The sequence below is a fragment of the Taudactylus pleione genome, unplaced genomic scaffold (genome assembly GCF_031769625.1).
Source record: "Taudactylus pleione unplaced genomic scaffold, aTauple2 ptg000080l, whole genome shotgun sequence".
NCBI classification, from domain to species: Eukaryota; Metazoa; Chordata; class Amphibia; order Anura; family Myobatrachidae; genus Taudactylus; species Taudactylus pleione.
Genome location: NW_028284482.1, coordinates 8,197,840 through 8,218,622, shown reverse-complemented (window position 1 = coordinate 8,218,622; position 20,783 = coordinate 8,197,840). Strand labels below are relative to the sequence as shown.

Here is a 20,783-nt window from a genome sequence, read left to right as displayed (position 1 = left end):
ATCTAATTCCCATGACTGGCACTGTGCTTATAACAGTTTTCACTGTGTTAACATTACCCATTAACTTGTCTACTGAAATTCAGAGAGGTCCAACTCCAAAGCCCATCTAACGTGTACATCTTGCACTGATGTTGAACACTTGATGGCTTCAAGAGTTGAACAAGGGAGGATTAGATTGGAAGGAAATATATGTGATCTAAGGCAGGGCAACCAAACACAAAGTACAGAGTTTCCAGTTTGTCACATTGGAGTAAGTCGGAAAACACTGGCCTAAATAAACGTTTGACAATATTTTCTAGTCTAACTATGTGGCATCCACGTTCCCAGCGATGAGCTAATAAGCCTGAAGATGCTCTGATCTGTCAGGGAGGATTTGGATCTGGCAGCGCGTTCCGTCTCCGCTGCATTGAGTCAGAAGGTCTCATCAGGTCGTGTCTGTCCACATTGCTTCTTGGAGCTGAGGGATGAGTCAGGTTTCATAGGAGCCTTTTTAGGAAGCCCAGTATCCTGCATCGTTCACGCTTTGTCACTTCTAGTTCCCTTGGCACAGAGTTTGACAGCCATCCAAAGATTCTCTGCTTTTCCCCTTGGGAATTTTTACCTTCTCTAGAGTTTATTTTAGATGCAGTGAGAAATCACCAAAGCATGTATTTGTGTATTAAAAAATTATAAATAATGGCAACATTTCAAGGATTTATTGTGGCTTTATAATGAAAGAATAAAGCCGCCGTCACAAAGCTTAAACCCAAGTGATTGCTTTGTTACTTTTCTATTATCTGTATTATAAAAGGTACTTTTAAAAGTAGTCATAGAACTAAAATCTGTCATTATAGTGAGCTTTATAATTTACTGTTGACTATATTTTCTTCTATTTTAATCAGAAAAATGTTAAACTTTATTTGATTAATTGAAGTTCACATGGTATAGATGAAAAAATATATGTTCTCCTGTAATTTCTAAAGCGTATTTAATTATTTACACATTTTCTTCTGCTTTCCAGAAAAATACTCTAAAAGTAGTCATTCTATCCAGTAGAGACAGATATATACTGTTTAACTCTTGCAAACTTGTCAATAATGCAGCATCTCTAAGGAAATGGTTATGCGCAGTATTTCCACCACCTGCGTTAGTAGCTGTATCTGGGTAGAGATGAGCGCAATCGAGACAAAATTTCATCGAAATCAACATTTGCGGCAGAACAGATTTTGCAGATGTACAAAGTTCTGGAGACATAAGTAGTGATGCGGAGTTGAATGTATGCCTGTTTCCATAGCGTAGAGTATCTTGCATGGATTCACACTGCGCATGCTCCAAAAATGGGCACTCACAATTGCAGGCAATGGCAAGTCATACGCCTTCAATTGCACCTACAATTTCAACCGAAGAGGCAGAGCTGGGTCGAAATGGGGCATTCTTGCATTGGCAGAGTTCAGCAAGGGCATATTCATGCAAATGTGGGTTATACAGACTTGCCAGTATGCAAAAATTATGATGGTGACTTGCTGCAAACCAGGCACACACACTGATGCGAGATCTCAAGAGGCGTATGACTCTGTATATAGGCAAATATAAACATTTTCACTGTGCACGCTTCTTTTGAGCAATGTATGCCCAATTTACATCCAAGTCTGCATCAGACACATTTTCTTCCAGTTCCGCTATAATGGTCACTCCCTGAAACTCAACTTCTCCCATCTTTGTGCTATATCTGACTTTTCCAACTCACCCTTACTGCTCTCCTACCAGCACTGACTCTACTTCAGCCTCTACCCGCTTCTGCACCCCTCCCATGACCTAAATCCATGCTCAACAAGTGTGACCTTGATACCCTCAACCCTTTGATTTTTAATTGTTCACTTGATACGCGCCTCTCTCCAGTTAGTTCCCTGGTTTGCCCCAATCACGCTGTCTCACTATACAACTACACTCTCTCCTGTGCCAATTACACTGCTGCCCAATCCACCACTCGTTGCCTTTGGCCATCCAAATTCTAAGCGTGGCACTCCAAACAGACCTATTAACTGTATAAATGATTTTGCACTACTAAGCGCCAGTGGAAGAAATAATTTTTTCATAGCTACTTTCTCCACTTCCAATTGTTCATTCATCTTAGAGCACTGCCACCTCTCTCTGTAAACAATCCTACATCTCTCATCTTCCCAGTCTTCCAACCCTGACACCTCTTTTCCTATCTTGAACACCCTCCATTGCCCTTCCCCTCTCTTTTCCCATCCATCTTTTACACCAAATAACTCACAACTCATTTCATCCCTAAAATCAACATCATCTGTCACAAAAATCCAGTCCCACTTTATTTAGGTGTACCGCCTTCTCATCTTTGGGAAAAATGTTCACAATCTTCTTTTATTTTCTGTCTGCTTGACACTGTCTCACTTTCTAATTACCACCCATTCTCTCTGCACCCTTCACCTCCAAATTAATCAAGTATCATTTCTATAACTTCCTTACCAGTTCACTCTCATCTCAGGCCCTCCACAACAATTCTCCTATCCCTTCCATTCCACATAGCCTAGTCTTTGCTAAAATCACCAATAATCTTTCCTCTGCTAAGTCAGTGGTCACTTCTCCTTCTTCATCCTTCTGGATCTCTCTGTGGCTTTTGTCATCACTCTCTACACCAAAACACACTTCATTCCATCCTTTCATGTTCATATCCTACCTTCCCATCCGCCATCTCAAGCTCTACCTTCATTTCCCCTGCTCACTGGGAGCTCACATTGGTTCATTCTTGGCCCTCTTATTTTTGTGTATCTCCTCCCTTGGTGAATTTATCATCTCCTTCAGAATCCATCTATATGCTGATGAAATTCAAATTTAACTCTCTGTCCCAAGCCTCTCCCATTACTTTGTTCAGCTCCACATGTATGTCCCAGAGCATTATCATACTCTACATGTCCAAATGAAACTCACCATTTTTCCTCCCTCCAGAGTCCTCAAACTTCCTCACATCTATCCTATCATAGACAATCTGCCTCTCATCACTTTAATTCATCCTCAAAGCCACTGATAATCTGATTTTCCTTTCTTGCCTCTCTGCTTCTGCCTCCCAATCATTTCACTGACTCTTCTCCCTACACATTCCTTCCCACCCCCTCTGTTCTGCCAATGACAGTTACTACACCTCCCTACTGACAACCACTTCACATTACAAAATTCAAGGCTGCTCCAGTGCTACTCACACCAATGGAACTCCCTCCCTCCAACCTCCAATGATTCAAACACTGCTTAAAAACTCACCTGTGAATCAAAGTCCACCTCCTAACTCCTCACCACCCTCCCTACACCTACAAACTCCCACTGCAACACCCTCTCTTTTGTCAGCTCCTTCCCTTTAGATTGTAAACTTTCATGAGCAGGGACCAACTTTCATTATTATATGCACTGTATGTTATGTTTATGCTCCCTCTTGTAGCTTGTTTTTGTTATGTATGCTTTACTCCCCACTGTACAGTATTGCAGCAGCACCTCATAAATAACCAATTATACAAAATAAATATCAATATTGGGATATGAGTGAAGGATAAAAACATAGAATCTAGAGTGACTGTCTACAGTATATACTAGATGAATCAATACTACACCCACTGTAACCAGTTGCGATAGTACTACCACTGCAAGGAATGTGGCCACTATGGACCCAAAGATGTGGGGTTGCAGCACTGCAAAGTGACCAGAACTCTCTTATGATGTCACTGCTCTCTTCTGCAGCCCATTTTTGGTTTTAGAAGACCAGAGCTGGGGCGTCTACTGATTATGCTCAGTACAGGCACGAAGCTTGTAAAAAAGCAAAGCAGGGGCCTTGGAATCTAGAGCGGCCACACAAGGACTTTCCCCAAACCACAAACGTTGCTATGGTGCCCACTGAGGCGCACTGTTCACCCCTGATTGTAAATCCGTAGTTAAATCTAGCATTACCTCCTTAAAAACCATACATGAAGTGTTATATGAGATAACCTACATAATACAATACAACAGTAATGGGTAAATAAAATCAAAACTAGAACTATAAATATTTCTCATGTACAAACTATAAAACTGCAAGTATTTCAAAATAACTTTTTAATTTGATCTATCCATACACTTTCCACTAGAATATTTGTTTTGATATAAAACTTCCATGTTAAAGTTATGCAAAATATATTTTAGGAAATGTTCCGGTTATGCTGAATGCAACATTAATTAGGCAGAGTTATTTTCAAAACAATTTTCACATGAACAGGCCTCAGAGAACCTATAAATGTCTCTGTGGTAAGTGATGCCTAATTGCCAGGTGACGAAACACAAACATTTTAAATAGCATAAATGGTATGAAATACTAAACTTAGATAACCGTGGTTTTACTCTGCGGTTAGCGATGCAGAAGATCTATGTATCTCGGTATCAGTGGGGTTTTGTTTTGGTGTATAAAGTTTTTCCAATGCTGAATAATAATTTGGGTTCAATTATAACTATGAATCACAAAATGAATAAATGAATTTGTGAAGCTTCTATAACATAGCACCCACTGCTCTGGTGTCATACCTTTTTATCACTGAGACCGGACACCTGGTCCACATATTCTTCTTGAATCATAAAGGCAGCAAGGTTGGCTGTGTAACTGGCCAGGAAGATCACAGCGAAGAAGGCCCAAACCGACACCATAATCTTACTTGTAGTTCCCTTTGGATTCTGCACAGGCACAGAATTATTAAACACCAGGCCCCAGAGCAGCCAAATGGCTTTGCCAATGGTAAATGAAGGACCACCAGGCTCTGTAGGTCAAAACCAAACATGAGATTGAAAACCATAAGTCACTATTGAATTGTAAAACTTACCAATATGTCCTATCCCAAAACCTTATAGCTGCAATACCACAAAGGAGAGTTATAAGGGCTACTCCCCCCCCCAAAACACCAGGGGCTCTACCATGCAGACATTTTTCCTGCGTTTTAATTGCTTCTCTCAAAACCCTGGTCAGAACTCAGGTGGTGGAAGGAAGATGCGAGCAGTGGGACCAATCACAAAGTGTATGGAAAAATCTGTGGCTTGTGATTGGTCCTTTGGCTCAAACCTCTGCCGTTGTACAATTTGTTAGCTCTGTATTAGAGAACCAGCAAAGTCCTAGGAAAAATGGCTGCATGCAGCAGCCCTCAACGTTTCTGCTATGTGGATGGAACCTTAGGAAATTGGACGGAACCATAGGAAATTGAAGTGGTATTGCAGCTTTAATGGGAAATATATGAAGGTAGTTCAAGCACCTCTTCACAAACATCATTCTCTAGGTTTAAGCTTTTAAAATGCTATGTTATCATAAAAATTACTATATGAAAATTATTAAATTCAGATGGAAAATATTTAATAAATACAACAGTGATAATAGCTAATAAATACAATGTACTTGAAATGGGACAACTCACACTGCAAGATAAGACAACTACAAGTTTTGCAGCTATTCTTTTTAAAGTGTAAGCCGTTTGTCTTTCGTGTAGATCAGGGGTGTTAACATGCAACCATCCAGCTGTTGTGGAAATGTCACAGTTTTAGCATACCCGAATAGCCAAACTGTGGCAGAGCATGCTAGGATGTGCAGTTCCACAATAGCTGGAGGGCCGTATGTTAAATAACATTGATCTAAATAAACCAGTAATAAAAGGCTGTGTGTGGAGTCTGGGCTTTGATACAAAGGGGGGTATCCAATTAGCTGTGAATCGCGAAAACCGGGGATTTTTTGCTGATTATCCCCATTTTCCGCCAATGTTTTTTTCTCCATGTCCTATTATTTCGGACTAAATTATAGGATATTTTGGCCGAAAACACATAGAATCCGTGATAACGGACCTATGTGTTTTCACCTTTGAGGCGGTCAAAAAACTGCACCTATTGTGGATTTTTTTCTCGGGACACATTGGGTACCGAAAAAAAACCACGATTAGTGCCGACGTAGGACGGCACTTCAGGGATAATTGGATATCCCCGGGGGATCCATTAGCATCCGAACAATGTTTGGGGCTAATTGGATACCGCCGAAAGTCTGAGTTCTGCATTTGGTAGTCATTACAATATTATTGCGTTTCTCAATATTACTATATTACATTATAGAATAAAATTCACTCCATATTCGTTTACAAACAACTTCCTTAAGCACTTAGGACCTCATTTAGAGTCGGTTGAATCGGCCGCACGGTCGTACGCCACCGATGTTCGCTATACTGCACATGCGTAAAGTTCGCAATGCGCGTGCGCAAACTAGCCGCTACGATCAGAAATTGCTCTCTCCTTGAACACAGCCAGGTCGGTAGTTTGAGTGACAGATTGAGGCGTTTGTGGGTGGTAACAGCTGAAGGTGCTTGAAAACGGGGTAGTGGAGATCCGAACGCAGGCGTGCCTAATTATGCGAACAGCGTTTTATGGGAATGCATACGGTTTAGGGGAGTGCATAATTAACAAAGTAGCGTCATGGCACATGTGACATGGAAGGTTTTTACACTGACATGATCGTAGAGCTTAAGAGAGGGTATGGTCAACCTTAAGGTCTACGACCAGTTCCGATGGTTCTCGATGGTCTCGATTAATCCTTATATGCCCGGAGATGACGTGCAATGCGTACGAGAAGGGGGCGTATTTTTTTTAATTCTGCCCACTTCCTCCCCTTGGTCGGCCAGCTACCGATCCGAACTTAGGGACGCAACTTGCGAGGGAATCATTTGAATATGCGGCCCCTTTTCCCGTACGACCGTGCGGCCGCTTCGACCGACTCTGAATGAGGTCCTTAGTGCTGATAAATCTCCAATCTATGCATAGTTACCACACAGGGCCCAGTGGTTCAGGGGAGCCCAGCAATGCCAGCACACCCTACTGAGGACCCTGCTCTGCTCTTCAAACTTGTATGGGAATCGAGGCAAACTCAGGCTTCTATGGTTCCCAGCTATCTTTGTCCTGGCCCTACACCTTACTATTATTTTTCTTTCTTTAAATGCATCCAAAATAGCTTTCTAAAGGCTATTAAGCTGATTCTATAACACGGTGCAAAGTGCAGTAAAACAGAAGCCAATCAGATTGTGTAATATTTCTTGTGACATTATTGACCTATGCATGAGGGTCTGTATAATATAGTCACATGCATAATATAGTCACCTGCTCCTTCTACAGACCATGATTTTCTAAAAAGTATAGTGAGTTAATAATAAATTTTTATTACTAATCTTGTAATTATTTCTTCTTAGGAGGAAACAGCCAGCACAGGCTAATACAAGAAATTAAGTAAAATTATGAGTGAATAAGTGAATGAATAAATAAATCTGTAATAAAGAAAATATGGACAGAGGCATTTGTACAATCAGATCACCAGTAAAAGTAAATTAACTAAAATAGCGAGGTATAAGGCTACTGTAACTTATGACATATCTGGATGGACAATGTTGTGCCATGTAGATGCAGTTATACCTGTGACTGTGAAAGCCTTCCTATATAACTGGCAACATTATCAAATATTACTGAAAGGGAATGGCAGTTCTTTTTAGAAAGATTGTTTGTCCTCACCTCGACCATCTGCAAGGCACCTGTTGTAACCCACCGGGCTGAAATACTCAAATACGAACACAGCCACCGCAGACACAATAAGAAGCATCACAAACATCATCACCCAGACATCAGCGCTGAATGGCTCTAAGGACAGAATAACACAGTGATTAGTTAAAACACATAGAAGAGTGGACAGGGAAAAGAGAGAAGTTATATAGAAGAAATAAATACAGTAATAGTAATTTACCTAGGAACGCAGAAGGAGAGACTGTCCCATTGCTTCTTGACACCATGACACTAATACCAGTTTCTATGAATGGTACAGAAAAATCCACCACTTCTGAACGCTCCTCATTGATGGTAAGTGATCCAACAGCCATATAAGCGCGTTTTGTTACCACCTAAAGTTTAAAAAAATGCAATGATAAAATTTCACATGTGCGCTTCATGCCACAGTACAGGCATAATTAGGATCATCCTTGCCTAAATGAAATGTTTGTGCCAGGGTAGCACATATGACCACCTGGGAGAGTAGTGTGGGAACAAGCAGGGACATAAAATGTACTATTTAGTTCAATGCTCTCTCCTCATTTGGCTGTGTTATTTCCATAGAGAGCTCCCAAAGACAAATACAATGCTTTACTAGAGCACAAAAAGGATGACACTATGGAAAATCTGTACAATGAAAAACAACTACATATATACAGTTTCGGCAAATTGCGGGTTTCCATGGATTTCCACGTGTCAAGGCCAAGGACATAATTTGTGGATAGCATAAAACAAAATAAATAACACATTTACATAAACGTGTTTTATATTCTTAGAGCATTAAATAATTTTTATATTTCTGATGTCAATAAAATATGTGTAGATGGATTTGCTGAAAATCAAGCTATTGGCCCAATACCTCGACTCGTCCTGTGAACAGAATACTAAGACATTCACTCATCTCCTCTATTAACAATAGTATACACATATAGCTCAAACTTTAACTAATGTCCTTAAAACACAGACCACCCCTTTGTGTTGTACTAATACACATATGAAGGACAAGAACTTCCAAAAACTGTTCTGGTCTATCCTGGCCTCCTGGCATTGGCATGTCATTGGTTTTCATACAGCTTTGATGTATTATATTACTAGATTTCATGTGTTATGATCAATGACTGTCTAATAATGGAGCTTTTGGTCCCTCTTGAATTCTGCTCTTTTCTGCCATGACAGAGGCCTTGATTCAGAGCCGGACGCTCTGACAGAGCGCTCGCTCTGAATCAGGGCCGGGCTATTTATTTTTTGAACGGCCTCCTGGCCGCTCGCATAGCTGTGGGTGACCAACCACAGCTATAGCGAGCGGCCAGGAAGATGGTCGTGATGGTCAAGACCATCGCGACTATCGGGCTTGCGACGAGACCCTTGTGGTAGGGTCTTGTTTCCGTAAGCCCCAGAGAGATTTCAGCTCTAACAGAGCCGAAATCTCTCCCACTGACATCACTCGTGATGTCAGTGGGGCCGGCCCCAGACGGAGGCGTTCACATGGGAATGCCTCCATTTGGGCAGCCACTCGCCTCGGCCCCCCCACCAAAGGGGGCGTGCTGTCACTCTACATCGACAGCACGCCCCCTTTGGTACGAGACCCGGAGCGACCTCTTGCCCGTCGCTATCCGGGTCTCGCACATCCGCACGACGGAGCCAGCTCCGTCGTGCGCATGTGCTCTGATTCACCATCGACCCGGTTGCGAGCGCTCAGCGCTTGCGATCGGGTCTGAATCAGGCCCAGAGAGCAGAGGAAGAAATGTCAAAGAATGGTGGCCAACTTCATGGAGTCAAGACAGCAGATGTCTTTAAGATCCTTGGACTAGGGAAGGTTATGCCTCCAAGTGTCACTGTACTTTTTATTTGGTTATAATCAATGTTTAGGATATTGTGTTACTCATTATAGGTCATGGAGCTTAAAATGAGTACCTCTTTAACTACATATTTCCCTGTAGCTACTGCTGCGTAGTTTGTGCTAGAGCATAAAATGTTGTTACAAACGCTAGATATGCCCCTGTGAAAGGTGAGGAAAAAACTTCCTGACTATACACCTTAAAGTTACACTACCAACTATGGAGGAAGAATAGCATTATAGCACCGCACTATTCCTGGAGCCCCAGAGCTGCTCCATGCAGCCATTTTCTAAATTTTAATTTTTAATTTTACAGTCCTGGCTGAATTTGACATTGGTCCTCCCTTTCACTTCTATTCTGTGAAGATACAAAGATAAAGCCATAGTGAGGACACAATTGAGAAACTTGTAAACCGTATTAGTGAGTTGCATTTGAGTCCTTGGAGGACATTTAATAAGAAAAATAGGTGTAGCTTCCACGTGTGTAGGTGCGCCTACATATCCACCTACAGGGGCGTCTTTCGAGAGGAGGGGGCCCGTGTGCATCCCCCTTCATGGGCCCCCTCCTCTAACCACGGCGGCCGGCAGTTGACTGATGCAGCTGGCTGGCCACCGCAGAATCAGTAGACTCTGGGCACTAGAGTGTGCCCAGAGTCTACTGCGCAAGCGCAGATCGCCTGGGAAATGGCGCGGCTACCATTTTCCCGGCGATTTCCTCACGGTGCAGGAGGAGGGGGGACCATGGGGGGGTAAGTTTTAGACAATATGGGTGCAGGGTGTGCGGTGTGGGCCCACCCTGGACCCGGCGGCCTGTGTGCACCGCACACCTGGCATCCATTATAGATACGCCCTTGTCCACCTAATGTGAATGGGTTTGCAGAGCAAGGCTGAAAAAAGGTGGATTAATAAAAATATAAGTTTACAATATGTTGAGCAATATTATTGACATTGTGTTAAAAGGAATAAAAAGAAGGATTTTCTCATGCTGATATCCTCCATTATTGTATTATTACTGGCTGTAAGGTGTTATCCAATTGTATAATAGCTGTGATAATTACTTTGACTTCTCCCAACCTACACATTAGCTCTCCCTATATGGGTGAGTAAGAGTAGGTCTAATCACAGTATATTGTCATAGACATAATTTATTTAAAGTAAAATATTTGTATCTCACCCGCTTCCAGCGTTGGAGAATCCTTTTTATATCTATCTACCTTTAAGTGTCTGGGAACCACTATTTTATCTTTTGGGCTGCAGTTATAGGGTAACCCCTGGCGTCATCCATACTGTACCTATTTATTTTATTACTGTGGTAAAAGGGTTAGCACAGATATTTTCACAATGAACATTTTTCCTCAGCTTTTACTGGGATACATTTTGCACCGTTCTGTTGCACTTGGTGGAGAAGCCCATTTCTGCTGGCATTTTGTCTAGTAAAACATACAGAAGCTCCACACATAATACTGTTTACCCCTCATTCTCACCATGAATGAGGGTAAAGCGAATAGCATTTTGGGTGAAATATTGAAAAGTATTTAGCAATAGGGGTAAATGTAACATTATAGAATGCTGAAATTTGATGTCATTTTGCACAGTGCTCATCTTCAAATTATACAGCCTCTCTTTACATCATATACACATTGCAGAGACGGCTACTGAAAGCAGAGCAGGCATGCACCTAGATGTGCACCAGCATAGACACACCACTGCATAACCAGGGCGATTTGTGATGGGCATCAAGTGTGTTTCATACAAGAGGTTGTGTGTGTGTAGTATTCAGTGACATGGAATGAAGAACTTGCAATCTTGGCATTATATTTTATGTTCATTATATCTTACCTCCCCAATCATTCCATTCCAAGTGCCGTTAATCTTCTTCCCATGCTTGCCGTTGGTCACCAGATATAAATCATAGGTGAATTTGACAGTCTTTGCTATTTTCTTCAAGATATCTATACAGAAACCCTTGCAGCATCTCTTGATGTAATTTCCCCCCTCTTCTGTGCGGTTCCTAGTAATCAAAACAAAATTAACATAAGGTCTGAAAAAAATGGCATGTTCCTGCCAGGTCACAGCAGCATTTTATGTCGCCTTCCAGGGAAAGGAGATTTTCATTGCAAGCTTAGAGAAACTGAGTTCTGTGTGCCTCGTACTATATTTCAGTAATTACAATATCAACATCACACTATTCCTATTAAGGAGCTAATACATCTGAAATAAAATTAATCCAATATAAAAAAATATTATGACATCAACAATTATATATTGTTAATGTCAGATAGGAGTTGAGATATCTGAGTGGAAAGATGGCTAATTGGCCCTAGGGGGCCCAAGTACTCTGTCCCAGATGTCTCCAGCTGTTTGCCGGGACCTTGCATATTCATGTGGCATATGAGATAATGAGCTCTACTTTAGGATTGCTATAATATTCCTTTAATCAGGGACACATGAATTACACTGGTTCTGTGTCTGGCTGACTTGAAGTCTGCATTTCACCTGGTTCTAATCAGCCACAGAAGGCGTGTAATTCATATGTGTCCCTGATTAAATGGATATCATAGCAACCCTATACAGTGTATCACACCTATACAAGCAATGGAACTTCGGTAGCAGGGATGGTTCATCTAATCTGCTGATCTTTGCCAATATTAACAGACACTACTAATTCTGCTAGAGTAGCTGGATACCTCAGATATGTACAACAGGCTGCAAGTCTTTACTTGCAGCTCCTTGCTGCTCTCATATTTATTTGTTGCAGTTTGTAATGGTTGTTTAAAAGGCCTATTGATATGTTATTACAGGTAGGTGTCTATTTTACTGTTTAAATGTATTAATTTTAACTTACTACTGAGATTACAAGTAATGTAATGTAAGCTCCTATGAGCAGGGCCCTCTATCCTCTTGTGCATCTCCTTACTATACCTTCATCTACTTGTTACTCTCTACCAGGGCAGCTAACACTTGATTGCTTTGCATTGTTGCTTATCTGGGTGTTATGGGCGTGAATGTAGCAATGAATATTATCCATGTCCTGTAATGTATTGTACTGTACTGTAAGTCACTCTAAATCAATCTATTTGTTTATGTACTTTGTAAGGCGCTGCGGAACACTTGTGGCACCATATAAATAAACGATAATAATAATAATAATAATGTTGTGAGGCCCTTTTGAAGGTTAGTGGGCCCCTGCAGGGTATCAGGTTACCTATGACTGCTGTATATGATGATACTTTGTAAGGTACATCAGTTGTGCATAGGGAAAGTATGTGCTGTATGTTCAATGATGAAAATGGGATATTCTACTCTCTTCTAGAAATAGATAATTCTGCAGCTAGTAAACTAGTTTTCCTGGTTCCTCTGTGCAGCAATTATGTTTTATATAAGCGCTTGTTAGTACATCTTCTGTGAAGAATGTATTAAACCTGGTAAATAGATCACCTACTTCTATATTTATTTTTCTCCATTTCTCCCCAATGTAGTAACTCATTTCTCCTATAGTGCAGACACAGCCCTGCTATGGAAACTAATCTTCCCAAAAACAACACCGTACAAGTAAGTGGTCACTTAGCTCAAAACCGGGCCCGGTGCTAGGCTGTTCGGCGGCGTCCCTCCCCCCCCCCTGCAAACTATAAATTTGTGCCCTCCAATTTTTATAAAGGGATGGCGCGCACCAAAGGCCGTGCTGAAAGAAGGGGTGTGGTCTCACAAAAAAGGGTGGGCAACACAATAGTACCTCCAATTTAAATGATGCCACACCGTAGCACAATCTTATTCTCATTACACCGCACATAGTGTCCCTGATATACATTATGCCACATAGTAGTGTCCTTTATTCACGTTATGACACACAGTAGTGCCTCTTATACATAATGCCCACAGTAGTAGTGCACCTAACATGCAGTGCTCACAGTACTGCCCCTTATACACATAACGCCCACAGCAATAGTGCCCCTTACAGATACAGTAGTAGTGCCCCGACACATAATGTTACACATAATGACTACAATAGTAGTGCCCCCTATACAATGTCCTCAGTAGTAGTGCTCCCTATACAATACCCACAGTAGTAGTGCCCCTTACACATAAACATACACAGACACACACTGTACTTACCTGAGTCCCTACTCCTGTGCCCCCCGCCGTCCCATAGCTTCTCACGCTCGGCACTGTAGAAGAGATGTTATGACGTCTCTCCCTACACCCAGTGCGGGAGCCAGAAGGTGGAGCTAAGGAGTGAACTCCAGCCTATGGTTGCAGGAAGGGATCAGCCGCCCACCCGCTGGTAACAACATCTGAGGGTATCGTGCCGGCCCTGCTCACAACCTAATTGAGAAGGTTGTGTGATAGCAATATGCAATATCCAGGAAGACTTTAAGCTGATACCATTTTCCTAACTTTTTTTTGCTAATGTGTGCCTCCTTCCAATAAATGTCACTCAATGATAGCACATTTTAATTATAGTTATATAAGTTTTGTGTGAAGTGTGTCAATATTCTCCTGCCAACTTCAGTGAATAGCACTTAAATTGAAGATTACACTCTCTACGTAGAGATATTGTGGGGTATATCTACTAAAGTGTGGGTTTTTAGAAGTGCAGCTGTTGCCCATAGCTACCAATCAGATTCTAGCTCTTATCTTCTAGAAGGTGCTAGAGAAATGATAAGTAGAATCTGATTGGTTGCTATGGGCAACAACTCCACTTTTAAAAACCCGCACTTTAGTAAATATACCCCCCGTATGTCTGAGCTATCACTACTGAATATGCTGTATGGACGTGCTGGCTTCCTTGCATCCTGACCATACTTGCCTACCTTTTGCTTCTCCTCCCTGGGAGAAGCTTGGGGAGGAGAAGCAGGTGGGTTGTGATGGGGGCGAGGCCTGACGGGTTGCATCATGGAGAATCTCGTCATTAAGCCCCGCCCCCTACATGGGGACTCGCGAACGCAGCGGAAATTCTCCACATTCTGCCCACTTCACTAGGAAGCCTACCCTTCCGGGGGTGCGGGGGGTTACCCAAAAAATCGTGAGCCTCCCGCGAAAACCGGGAGGGTAGGCATGTATGATCCTGATAGTGCCACTAACTTATAAGTTGGCGAGGGTTACTTATCATTGAGTCAAGCAGAGTGGTTAATAAAATCCCACCGGTCAGTCCAACTCTGTGGCTAAATCATGTCTATCTGGCAAAAAAACACTCACTTCGTACAAACCCTCCCTATTCCTCTGTAGATGCTCCTTTACTAGGAACCTACATTTCTGCAGTTTCCTTTTTTTTTCCTTTACCCTTTTGTTATCTTTCCATCACACCTTACACTACACCACCCTATCTCCTTCTATCACAGTAATGTATACAATACTAAAGATATGTGATGCACATCTCAGACAACATTAAAATTTAAAATCCTATGGGTAATCTTTGATATTTCCAAGGTGATACATAGTACAAGTGATAGCCCTGAATTCTGTACAAAGTTGTTTGTCACTTCACATTGTGACATATGCCTCGTGATATGATAACATCTCAGCCATGACACAGGGCATGTCTGTAACTGTCAGCATGATTTCTCCAGTGTTCATAAAACAGAGAACGGTCTCTTTCATACAGTCACAGTGAAAAAGATGGTCCAAAGGTCAGCCTTATTTCTTATAGTTACAAAAACAGATTGGAGCTTTAAAAAAAATCTCTGAAGACGTCAAGCAGTGAAGCGTCCCCCATCTACATTAGCAGCTATTTAAAGTAACTCTCCATCAAAGACTTGAAAAATGTAAGACGTTCTACAAATGCACTCACAACGCAGCCTCTCTTCACATGTGTCCCTCATATTTCAAATATGGGCGCATTTGCAATTCTGAGATAAAAGCATTAAAGAGAAACTCAAAAAGAGCATTGAGCAGGATTGGCCAAATATATAATTATGTGTAACATAGAATGTGTGACTGTTCAGTCACATATGCACCATAAAGGACTGGATTTACAGAGGGCTCAGATTTTTTTTCAAAAAATGATGTTAGGTTTTTTTTCTCTGCACATGTCAGTTGTTTGGATGTGTAGGCTGCATTGTTACTATTCTGATCTGAACTATCTTCTCAGAGAATATAGGGAAAATATAACAATATAGAAAGGTATTAAATCTATTATATGGAATATTTGGGACATGTTATTCTCCTGATGACCAAGTTTTCCTTTACACCGTGCCTAATATGAACAATTATGTCTTTCTTTTCCCATGCTGTCCTTGGCAATTCCCTATAACTCAAGTTGTTTATCAGTGCTCCTCACAGTGGGGCTGATTCAGAGATGAACGCAATGCTATGTTTGCACATTTGAGCGATTATTGGTGATCTGCGCATGTGTCTGAGTTGTACTGAGCATGCGTCAAGTGTAATTACCGATGAATTTGGGTGGCCCTCTGTTTTTCTCTTTTTGTTCTAGATGTAAAACACAAGTCTTATGCCTGCCAACAACTGTGCAATTCTGGGGTCAATCCAATTACACACGAAGAGTGTAAGCAATTTTTAATCGCTGTTACCGCATTATCTCGCACCTGCGGTGTATTCGAGAGACATCACTAGGGGGGCGTATGCCGCAATCGGTGACACTAATAGCAGCTCTGCTATTTTGGTGTCACCCCTTCGGATGGTATCACCAGGCAGTGCTGCAGCAGCAGAGATGGATGATACGCACCTCATCCACACTCCCCATGTTTGGAAAGGCTGGGGACAAACGGTCCGCGGGCACAATGCCACATCCCATTTTGCGCAACCCGAATACCTTAGTGCTGCACAAAGTGTCACCACCAATAGTGACGCCACTGACAAACTACTATCTAGTCTGGTAACCTTGATTCAGAAAAGGAAGCCCTGTCCCCTTCCTACTACCATTAATGCCTTTGCCATTGTGATCAACAGCTCTATTTACTACAATCCGCATTTGTAATGCAGGTTGTAGTGTGATATTACCGACTGAATTCGCATTGCGAATTCAGGCAATATCACAGGGATTTACTAAAAATCCCTTGCAGGGATAGAGCTTGCGATAAAGCTCTGTCCCTGCGACTCCCCTCCACACACTCATCACGGTATTTTTCGCAAAAAATACTGTGACAAGTGCTGACCGACTGTCACTAAGCCCCGCCCCCGGTGCTAAGTCCCGTCCCCGTGACCCCCCCTCCCTTAATTACACTTACTTGCAGTCATTGGTGCTCCGGTGATGTCCTCCGTGGCTCCGGTCAGCTGAGATCCCATACTGCACTGGGACTCAGTTAAGTGATGACCGGGTCCCAGTACAGGCTGGGAGACCAGCTGACCGGAGGGAGGACATCACCCGGAGCCCCGATCACCGATCCCTGGACTCAGGTAAGTTGTTTTTACTATTTTTTTTTTATTTTTTTTTAGCAGAGATCAGTGTGTGGTCTGTTTAGACCACACAGCTGATCACTGGGGCCGGCTCCGGGCTCTGCTCTGCCCATTAGAGCGGAGCAGGAGTCCGGTAACCGGGGGAGACCCTGGATAACACCACCTCCAGGTGGCGTTATTATCACAGGGCATTCCCCGGTATTTTTTCACATTTTATTTTTAGTAAATTTGGCCAGATCACATTTCCCATTACAATTATGGGAAATGTGATCTGCTTACTAAAATTAATTTTATGACTTATACTCCAATTGCCCTGTAGTAACTTTAGGTGATACTAAAATAATGTGAAAAGGGTGTGAAAACACCCGTTTTCACTTTATTTTAGTAAAAATAATGTTAATAAATAGATCCCCTAGTGAGGAGGACATTTTGAGCTTTGAAATTGACCAGAATAAAAAGCAAAGGGCTACATTGTTTGCTGCCCAACCCAAGGAATAGAGCAGTACTATAATATTTAGGGGCATATTTATTATAAGATGCGGTGTGCCCCCAAATACTGCGCCTGTGTCGGGCGCAGCTGGCCTGACAGGCGCCACCAAGCTATTTTCACTCACCTCTCCGCCGCAAGGGGGCGCAGGGGCCTGCCCCTCCTAGTACCTTCCTATCTTTAGGAGCTGTTTGAAACCTCCCTAGTCAGTTTTCCTGCCGCCTCCGTGGAGTGCAGTAGTGACCTTCCTGGCCTCTCAGGCTCATTGCGCCTGAACTCATATGACTTTTGAAGGTACGTATTCCTTTTCATTTTCTCACAATTTTGTGTATTTTGCTCATTTTGTGAATGAAAATTACAAAGGTTGTGGGTATTTGCGGAAATATGTAGGTTTGTCCAGGGTGGTCTCTTAGGCACACTGTATTTTTTATTTTACTTGCTTTAAGGTTAATAAATGTGGTTTTGTGAATCAGAATTCCATATATTCTATCCTTGTACATCCTAACGAAGGTCAGTGATCACTTTAAAAGCGTTAGAATTGAGTTAATTAGGTGCTAATGACGATTATATAACAGGCACCTGAAACTGGGAGTCCCAGAGGTGTGCCTGACGCAGGGTTAAAAAACCTTATTGCGGCATATCGTGGCAATAAGGACTCTTTATTTGCTTGAATGTATTAATATAAATCATTGGGGCAAGAACTATGATAAGAGTAGTAGTCCCTTTGCCATTACTGCATATGCGTGGCTTTCAAATTGCAAATGTGCAATGAGGTAATGACCATGATGCACAGCAAGATCACCTGCAGCCCACTGGAGAGGGGTTGCAAGATCCCTCTCCTGCAGAGCTGCGTCATGGTAGGCAATGGCCTAATGCCATCTGAAGATGCAGGCAAGAGATCTTGTTAAATACTGTCCCCCATGGCAAACTATTGGGACAACTACTGCAGTGGCTGGCATCCAGAAAGCTTTAGTACAGTACATTTAAGGATACTTAGTTCTTCCCTTAGACGTGCAGAAACAGCAGATTCCGCAAATTACAAGGGCAATACTGATTAATAAATATGCCCCTTAAAGTGCACATACCTCTGGACAGAACACTTTAAGGCATATTAATATTTTTAGAAAAATGGAAAGCCAGAAATAGTCTAGTAGGACTGCATTCAGCCAATAATTCCCTAGTGTTACCATATACACTAGGCCATATGTAATAGCCTGCTAGTTGCAGGAAACGATGCAATTCCGGCAATTTAGCCTGCAGATTTAAAGTGGCAATAATTAAAAACGTTAAGCTAGGGTGGTTTTGCCTTTTCAATTATTTCCGCTTTAAATATACTGACTAAAGACCTATAATCCTGCTACATGCAAACTATTACGTTAGGGTTAGGGCATACTATTGTTGTACTTTTTGTTTTGGTTTTTTGGTTACAGACCTAGCAATGCTCTTGTGGTGCTTAACTTTTTCAGTGAAAAGTAAAGAATAATTGCAAATACCCCTGGAGAAATGAAAATACATTATTGATTTTGCACAGAATATCAATGAATCAATAGGTCTTATAGGTCAACTCTATTGGTTGTTGTTGAGGGAATGTTAAACACAGTCACTACATCTTTGCACTATATAAAGAGAAAATAGCCCCCAAAATTTATTTATTTATTGGAAAAATTATTATTTTAAAAAGAAAATGTTATTTATGGCTCTTAGATGAGAATTGCACATTTTGACAGGTAACAAAGGAAGCTCTTTATCATGATTCATGAGCCTCCAGCCATTGGGCGGTAGTGTGCTTTGCTATCTGAGCCTCCAGCCATTGGGCGGTAGTGTTCTTTGCTATCTGAGCCTCCAGCCATTGGGTGGTAGTGTTCTTTGCTATCTGAGCCTCCAGCCATTGGGTGGTAGTGTTCTTTGCTATCTGAGCCTATAGCCATTGGGTGGTAGTGTTCTTTGCTATCTGTCAGCAATAGTTTATGGTAACTAGGGAGAACCAATAAAACAACAGTTCATATCTCGTATTACAGTGGATTTGTAGTATTAACCTCTATGTGACCACTGCTGACTTGCACATTCATAACCAGAAAAATTTACTTGTTTTAACAGTGGGTGAGTTTTGCTGAGATTTCATAGTAAATATAATTACTAAAGTATAAAAAAAATAACCATTGTCAGATAAATCATTTCTAAGGCTGGGGGTTCAGATTGAAAATATCATAATCTTCTATTGTAAGGTCAACCTGTCACCTACTTTCATGGGCTGCAAATATTCCTGAGAATGCAACCTGTCGCTTCACTAGGTACCTCATGCCTCTGAGATGTCACTGATTCTTGGTGTAATCATAGACTTCCTCCCAAAGTCTCAGTGTTCTGCAGCCAACGGGCCTAATTCAAAGTCGCTATTCACGCAATATGCACGCAAACGGACAATGTTATTTCTTCTGCACCAGAATCACATCGCACATGCATCCTGATTTTTTAATGTACGGAGTCTAAGATCAAACTTACTGTAGACGCACGGTAGCAGAAATGAAGGGGGCATTCCTGAACGGTGACTGGGAGGTAACAGCCGCGTGGCTAAAAAGATGCACAGAGATGTTGAGTCTTATGGGAGTTGCGTACAAAGACATTGAACCGCTCAGACAGGAGGCCATACTCAGACTGAGAAACTGCACCTGCCATAGGGCTGATACAAGTTTTGACGGTGCGTCTAAAGATACACCAGATGGTATTGCAGCATCTATAGACTCTGCGAGTGGACGTCTCAGGACTTGCACTTCCAGACACATGGATGTACACCAGGGAAAGGACTTGTAGCAGCATTAACACAAGTCGTAGACGTGACTGTGGCAAAAGATACGGCTGCATCTGCGCACAAATCCGAATCAGGCCCAATATCTTTCTTTATGTACAGACAGTAGAATCTAAAAGAAACAACTGCAAATACTGTAGATGAGACATGGCAGGTTGGGGTACCTGAGGACTGGAGTTGGGAACCATTGCTCTATGCCAAGCACCTACCTGCAGTTACACCCTATCATGATACAGGAACATTCAGTAACATGTTTTAGATTATATTATTAAGCAGATAAGTAATACCCCTTTTCTACCGCCGCAAAAATCTGGGTTATTGCCGTGTCAATCCGGGTCGCGGCTCAGTGGAAAAGGCTCCTAGGAAATTTCATCCCCGGGTCTCGAGTAGGGTTAAACCTGGGTCAGGCTCAGTGTGAACGGGTAACCCGGATCATCCAGCCCGGGACCTGTTTACAGCATGATGATTGGGTGAAATCGGAAGGTGTCTATGTGACAGCTGGGGAGGGAGAGATTACAGTTTCCCCGTATGGTCCGGACCATTCTGGTTTTTACCCCATCCCCACTTCATAAGGGCAGGCTTTAAGCTCTCCCTGCCCATCTCCCTGTTGACAGCTGTGACATCAGACATCCTCCTGAAAGGAAACCCCTCCCCTCGAAAGGACCCCCTCCCCTGGTCGTCGGTCCGCTCTGGTCTGGCGTTCAGGGGAGAGCTGGAGTTTCCGACCCTTGGTG

General features: G+C 42.2%; 1 protein-coding gene across 1 annotated transcript in view; it reads right to left on the bottom strand.

Moving 5' to 3' along the window:
* The window catches only part of GRIN2B (glutamate ionotropic receptor NMDA type subunit 2B), a 459,336-nt gene that overhangs the window by 37,952 nt on the left and 400,601 nt on the right, over positions 1–20,783 (bottom strand). The window contains exons 5-8 of the mRNA XM_088468121.1: positions 11,246–11,417; positions 7,769–7,922; positions 7,540–7,665; positions 4,543–4,772 (exon numbers count right to left, since the gene is read on the bottom strand). Of these exons, the coding sequence (XP_088324247.1) occupies positions 4,543–4,772; positions 7,540–7,665; positions 7,769–7,922; positions 11,246–11,417 (682 nt within the window). The remainder of the gene's footprint in view (positions 1–4,542; positions 4,773–7,539; positions 7,666–7,768; positions 7,923–11,245; positions 11,418–20,783) is intronic.